We start from the raw sequence: 6,793 nt of genomic DNA on the forward strand, positions 1-6,793 counted from the left end.
GTGTGGAGGGAGGGAGCACACGGGCTCTGGGGCACAGGGATGCAGTATAAAGTGGGCGGCACCAGAGGGAGGAAGGGGGCAGAGGGGGGCAGGAATGGGAGGGGTGGGGGCACAGGAGACCGGTGGGTGCAGGGGACAGCAGAGCCCTGGGTTGGGTGGCAGGGAAGGTGGGGGCACTGGAGCGGCTCTGCGATGGGTGGAAGAGGTGGGGAGCCTGGGCGCCCAGGAGTAGGGGTGCGGCACAGGGGACGAGGCTGTAGCCGGGGCGCAGTGCTGGGCAGGGGGCGCTGAGCCCCGGGGCAGGAGGGAGGCGGCCCCGGCGCCGCGGGCAGGGCCCCGCCGGGGGAGGCGGAGCAGGCGCACGGAGCAATCGGAGCGGGGCGCAGAAGCTGCACCAGGCAGGGAGGCTGCTCCGCGCTCGGGCCGGGGGGCGCTGGGTCTGACCCCGCCATGGTGCCCGCGATCCTGGCTGCCGCAGCCCCCAGCGACAGCCATGCTCGGCGAGGGGGCGCTGCCCGACCCGCCCCCCGCGGGGGACCCGCACCGGGAGGAGGTAAGGCTGGGCCCGATCCTGACCCCCCATGCGCAGGGGCTGGTTGGGGGGGCGCTGCTCTCCCCTGTCGCGTTTGCCCCCCCAACAGTCGGGCAGGGCGTGGGGTGGGTGTTTTTGTGATTTGGGGGGTGCGTGGGGGATAGGCAGTGTTGGGGGATGGGAGGTGCGGGCAGGGGGTATGGGGAGACAGGCGGGGTTGTGGGGTAAGGGGCGGTTGATGTAGGGGTCACGGCGATTCCCCCGCTCCGTCCCCCCCCCGGCATTTCGGTAACTCTCGTTACAGTGTGGAGGGACGATACACCGGAATCATCGGGACTGGGGGGCCCCGCTGGCCCGGGGGGCGCGGTTTGCCGTCGCGGGGGGGCGGGTTGGGTGCCGGGCTCTGCATTGCAGCAGACTGGCTGGGGCTGGGTGTGTGTGTGGGAGGGACCGTGAGGGGCTCGATCGGGACAAAGGCCCGGGGGGGGGGTCTTGCTGGGGCTGGAATCCCCCAGGGTGGGGTGGGGGGAGCGCTTGTTTTCTCCGTGCCCCTCCCCCGCAGTGCCGCAGGGAACACGCCTGGGGGTGGGGCCGAGGGGTCTCGCAGAGGCAGGAGGAGGTGTGCGGGGCAGTCCTGCTTTGGCTGGTTCTGCGCAGTTTCGATCCCTCCCCCTCCCCCCATCACATCCGTGGGCCCACCCCTCCATTCCCAGCTCTGGGAGGTTGTGGGGTCCAGTGGCAGGGAATAGGGGTGGCGGTGTTGGCAGCCCCCTGGGTTCTGTTCTCAACTCCAGGAGAGGCCTGGGGTCTAGGGCAGGAGGTGGTCGGAACCAGGACTCCTGGGTTCTGTCCTTGGGCCTGGGAGGCAAGTGGGGTCTAGACAGTTGGAGGTGAGCAGGGGTCTAGGACTCCTGGGCTCTAGTCCTGGGTCAGGGTGGGATCTAATGGGCCAAAGCAGTGGGGGTGGGAGCCAGGACTCAGGGTTCTATACCCAGCTCTGGGACGGGGGACAAGGGACAAGGTCTGGTGGTTAATTTGTCCCTGAGCCTTCCCATCTCCCAGTGAGCTCATTGGTGCTGATGCAGCTGCATCCCTAGCCCTGCGCTGCGTCCAGGAGTCCATTTGTTTTTGGCACTTTGCCTGGTGCCCACGAGACACTGTTGAGGCGGAAGGCCGGGGGGGGGGGGGGAAGACAGATTAGGTGCTGGCTGCAGGCACAGCTGGGACTTGTGCCAGAGGGGCATCCGCTTTCCAGGCACTAGCCTGCTCACGTGCGTTCTGATTGGTTACTGCTGCCTGGCCTGGGCCAGCCATTTGATAGCTGGAGTTTGGAGGGCAGGGTATGGGACATAGGGCCTTTCCTCTCCAGGGGGCAGCAGCTCTGATCTGCCTCTGGGGGGGACTGGCAGGCTAGGGAGGAAAGGAAATGGGACCTTTCTCCTTTGTGTAGCATTGGCTGTGATCCAGCCTTGGGGCAAGGGGACAGGGAAAGGGACACAGAGTCTTTCCCCACTAACTGTGTTTCTCTCTCCCCGGAGCAGCAGCGCCCCCTCAAGCAGTCGCTGAGCAGCTCCCTGTGGCGGGAGTCACACTGGCGGTGCCTGCTGCTCACCTTGCTGATGTATGGTTGCTTTGGTGCCGTGGCCTGGTGCCACCTCTCCACCGTCACCCGCCTTTCCTTTGATGGGGCATCCCAGGGAACCTCCACTGTCTATCACGCCAGCCCCTGCTCAGACGGCTATCTCTACATCCCGCTGGCCTTCCTGGCCATGCTCTACCTGCTCTACCTGGTGGAGTGCTGGCATCGCTTTGCCCAGGCCCGGCGCCAGCCCCGGGCCAGCACTGCCAACGTGCACCAGCTGGTGCAGCACATGCAGCAGGCAGCGCCTTGCGTGTGGTGGAAGGCAGTGAGCTACCACTACATCCGTCGGACGCGCCAGGTGACCCGCTATCGCAATGGTGATGCCTATACCACCACGCAGGTGTACCACGAGCGTGTCAACACCCACGTGGCTGAGAGCCATTTTGACTACACGGCCCACGGCGTGCGTGACGTCTCCAAGGAGCTGCTGGGCCTGGCTGAGCATCCGGCCACGCGCCTGCGCTTCACCAAGTGCTTCAGCTTTGCCAGCGCCCAGGCTGAGGCTGCCTACCTGGCGCAGCGGGCACGCTTCTTCGGCCAGAACGAGGGGCTGGACGACTACCTGGAGGCACGAGAGGGCATGCGGCTGCAGGATATCAACTTCCAGGAGCAGCTGATGGTCTTCCCTGAGCCAGGGCACCCTCCCTGGTTTGCCGGGCGCTCGGCCTTCTGGGCAGCCTCGCTGGCACTTCTGTCCTGGCCACTGCGGGTGCTAGCTGGTTATCGCACAGCCAATGTGCACTACCACGTGGAGAAGCTCTTTGGTACTGAGGATGGGCCTGGCTCCCTGGAGCCCTCTGGCTATGGGAGTCCCATCCCACGTGTGGCCACGGTGGACATGACAGAGCTGGAGTGGCACATCTGCTCCAACCGCCAGCTGGTGCCCAGCTACTCAGAGGCAGTGCTGATGGATGCTGTCATGGCAGGCCGTGCCTACCTGCGGGGCTGGCAGCGCTGCCGTCGTACACTGAGCAGCAACTCGCTCCCCTCTTGCAGCACCCGGGCCCTCTATGCCCGCCTGCCCTTCAGCTGCAGCCGCTTCTCGCTGGGCCGGAGCATCTTTCGCAGCCTGAGCGGGGGCGGGGCAGAGAGGCAGCCCCTGGGGAATCCACCCTGCTACCATGATGCTCTCTACTTTCCGGTGATCATCATGCGCAGTGGGGAGACTTGCCCCCCACAGGGCACCCCGGGCACAGTGGCTGGGACACCTCTCTGAACTCAGAGCATGGCCAGGAGCATGGATGGATGCCCAGAGACAGGAAAAAAAAAACAACTAAGCTACCCCCGGGGAACAACTGAACCCCCCTCCCCTGCCCCAGGGACCCCAGTGCTTGTGGCACGCAGGCCCTGGCTGAGTTAGAACAAGGGAAGCCACTTCACAACAAAACCAGTGTGTGATCTCAGCTCCCCAGCTGTAGATCCAGTCACCCACTGAGGGCTACGGGGTCAGGGCTGGATTCTGATCTCAGCTCCTGTGGGTGAAATTGGATTCCAGAAGTTAGACTGAGCCCAGGAGTGGGATGGGGACATTGACAGACTTGTGCAAAGGTGGAGCCTAGGGCAGGGGACAGCCTTCCCCAGGTGTGCCAGATTTGCAGGAGGGGGTTGGGCTTCCCTTGGAGGTGACTGGGGCTGCCCTAAATCCCTGATAGTTGGAGGACATTGATACTGTGGGTTCGGTGCCTCACCCCTCCCTCCCCAAGGCTGGGAACCCCATGGCAGAGTGCAGCTGGGGGGATAATTTAATTTCCTCTCAAACCTCCCCTCAAAGTATCTATTCTGCCTGGCACCCCTCTCTCCCTGAGGCTGTGCCAAGGGGCTGGGGGTTAAATGATGCATGCCCGGGCAGGCCTGGCTGGAGTGAGTGTGACAGTGAATAAAGTGACACAAACCCACAGCAGAGTCTGGATGTGTGGCTGTGCTGCCTGCTTCTGGAGGGGATGAGCCAGGCCATCTGTCTGTCCCCACTGCTGCCTCCTGTTGGAGAGGATGAGCCTGGCTCGATGTATGGGTGTGGTGGTGGTGGGGTTCACTGCTGGAGAAGCTAAGTCCAGACCAGGGTGCGGTGGGTCTTGCTCTGGTCATGGCATGAGCTGTGCTATGGGTCTTGCTGTGGTCATGGCATGAGCTGTGCTGTGTGTGCACGCAGGTATCCTCCCGCTGCATCTCAGCACCGGGTGAGGGAGTCCTGTGTGAACAGTCCCCAGGCCCCACCCCAGAGGTAGCTGGCCCTCAGCACTGCCCAGGACCCTCAGAGACTCTATTGCAGACCCTATTGGGACAGGGCCCTTTAAGAGTGAGTGGCCACTCATGAGCCACTGTGGCAGGAGCAGATGGGCTCAACTGAGCAAGTGCTGGAGCCATGAGCTGATCCGCTCTGGGGCATGGAATGAGCAGTACAGGGCAGCCAGGGAAATGGAGCCAGCGGATACGGCAGCCCTGCTGATGCCCCTCACTGCCAGCCTGCAGTCCCTGCTCTCCCAGCTCTGAGCGTGGCCCTCTGGACTCAGTCTTTAGGGCCAGCTCTGACTGTGCGCCTGTCCTGCTCTCTACAGCACAGCACCCCCTAGGATGGGGGTCAGCCTTCCAGGCCTGCGCATTAAGAGTGACAGCCACAGCTGCTGATGGAAGCATTAGGGTTTATTGAGTGACTGAAGGATGCAGCTGCATCTTGAGCTTCCGCACTGGCTCCATGGGGCCCAGGGCCTGCTGTCCTGGAGTGCAGGTCAAACAGTGCAGGGATGGTGCAGAACAGGCAGGTTAGAGCCTGTCATCAAGCCCCAGCTGAGCCCTATCAAGGCCCAGGGCTTCCCCATCCCTGTCCAGACACTGTGTGATCCCAAGTAGTCCAGACCACTGTCCTGCTGGCTTCAGCCTCTCTGGGAACATGAACATGAGCCCCCATAGAAGGATGGAGCACTAGAGAGAGGAAACAATTCATTCACTCATGCCAGAGGCAGAGCCAGAAATTGAACCCAGGAGTCCTAATGCCCAGCCCCCATTCTAACCTGTTGGACCCCACTTCCCTCTGGGGCAAACACCCAAGAGTCTGTGCTCTCAACCCCCAGAGGGGAAACAGCACCGTGTTCTCGGATGGCGGGTGTGCTTTATACCCCTAAAATCTGCAGGAGATTCACCCTGGAGTCTGATTCGTGGGGGAGCCCTGAAGAGCCCCTCGACATGCTTTCCCTGCCCCTGCACCTCTTACTCATTCACAAGTGGGCCTGTTTGGCCACTTAGCCTCAGTGCTGGTGATGCCAGCGAGGCGTGGATTAGTGCCCATGGGCAGGGTTGTGTGTTTGTCCTGTGGAGAACTGGGCTGAGACCCTGCAAAAGTGCCTTACACAGGGTGGATCCAGACCAGAACTGGCATCCCCGAGAGGAAAGGCCCCATGTCTCATTCCCAGACCACCTGCCCCATGACTGGATTGGAGCCAGCCCCCCAGCGTGGAAAGGTTCCATGTTAAATCTGCTTAACTGCCCTGTTGCCCCGAGGCTTATGTGTTGAGGCTGCAGCTCTAGCTGCTTTTTGCATAAAGCAGTGAGGTGGGGGCAGATTTACCTGGTGCATGTGTTGGGATGTGGGTTCAGATGCTATCTCAGCCCCCTGAGCTGTCCATCTTATCCCCAACTGCCCATGACCTGTTGATCTTTGCTGCAAACCTAGCACCCCCGGCCCTGGCTCCTGGCCTTGTCACCCAAGGGGCATTATTCCTGCCCTGGCAGCTCTAGGAGCATTGTCCCGCAGCTGCCCCAGATACCTCCCATTCTGGGAGCCCCTGGAGCCAGACGAGTGCAGGGCTGGGGGCTAGGCTACTCTCCAGTGCATGCTGGGACAGGACTGCAGGGTCTATGGGCACCACCACGATGCATACCATGCAGCTCAGCACTGCTGTCTGTACCCCACCCAGTTCCCACATGAGGGCAGGAATCATCTCAGTCACTCAGGGACCTCTCCTCCTGTGGCTGCTGGCTGGATTGCTCTCTCATTCTTCCACATCACTCTGGGAATCCAGGAGTCCTGCCTGCCCCAGCCAGTTCCTGGTCTCTGCTGTTCAGTAGCTGCTGGCACCGTCTCTGATGGGTACGGTAGGATCCTTCGGCTTGCTGGGAGGGCGCACTGAACTGACCTCCACAGGGAGGGGGCATCACTCGAGCCCATGGTGGCCTGGCACTCAGCCGGGGGAGGCAGGGTGGCCACACGAGGCTGGGATGAAGAATACTTCTAGAGCCTAGGAGGGAAAATCATAAGTGAGCTAGAGAAATGAAAGCCCCATTAATGGCAGAGGCCATAATAGAACCCAGGCATCTGGAGCCAGTACCTGATCTTCCAGACACCCAAAAGTTCCTGTGCCACCCTCAGAGCCAGGCAGCCTTTATTCCTCATTCTCCCCGGTATTGAACTCAAGTCAGATCACTCCAAAACCTCAGCTGTGTTTGGCGGAACAAGGAAACCACAGCAAGCAACATCACAGTGGGATTAAATTGGTCTTTCACCCCCCGCACCAAGCCCCTGCCCTGCAGCCCTGCGCCCTTATTGAGACCCTTGTGTGTCTCAGGGACATCTCCCATGCCACCATGCTGAAGGCTGGGGCAGGATCCCATGTCGGACCACAAGG

At 62.0% G+C, this 6,793-nt stretch overlaps 1 protein-coding gene across 1 annotated transcript; it reads left to right on the plus strand.

The window, feature by feature from the left end:
• Positions 1-473: 473 nt before the first annotated feature.
• TMEM151A (transmembrane protein 151A) lies at positions 474-4,046 on the plus strand. The gene is made up of 2 exons (XM_030568149.1): positions 474-553; positions 2,074-4,046. The coding sequence occupies exons 1-2, from the start codon at positions 494-496 to the stop codon at positions 3,388-3,390; spliced, it is 1,377 nt and encodes a 458-aa protein (XP_030424009.1). The 5' UTR covers positions 474-493; the 3' UTR covers positions 3,391-4,046.
• The last annotated feature ends 2,747 nt before the right edge of the window (positions 4,047-6,793 follow it).

Source organism: Gopherus evgoodei, chromosome 7 (assembly GCF_007399415.2).
Source record: "Gopherus evgoodei ecotype Sinaloan lineage chromosome 7, rGopEvg1_v1.p, whole genome shotgun sequence".
Taxonomy (NCBI): domain Eukaryota; kingdom Metazoa; phylum Chordata; order Testudines; family Testudinidae; genus Gopherus; species Gopherus evgoodei.

Bases quoted from the DNA above. Each gene is read 5' to 3' on its own strand.
- TMEM151A (XM_030568149.1), top strand. From the start codon at position 494: ATGCTCGGCGAGGGGGCGCTGCCCGACCCGCCCCCCGCGGGGGACCCG. The intron at 554-2,073 runs GTAAGGCTGGGC...TCCCCGGAGCAG, and splicing joins GGGACCCGCACCGGGAGGAG to CAGCGCCCCCTCAAGCAGTC.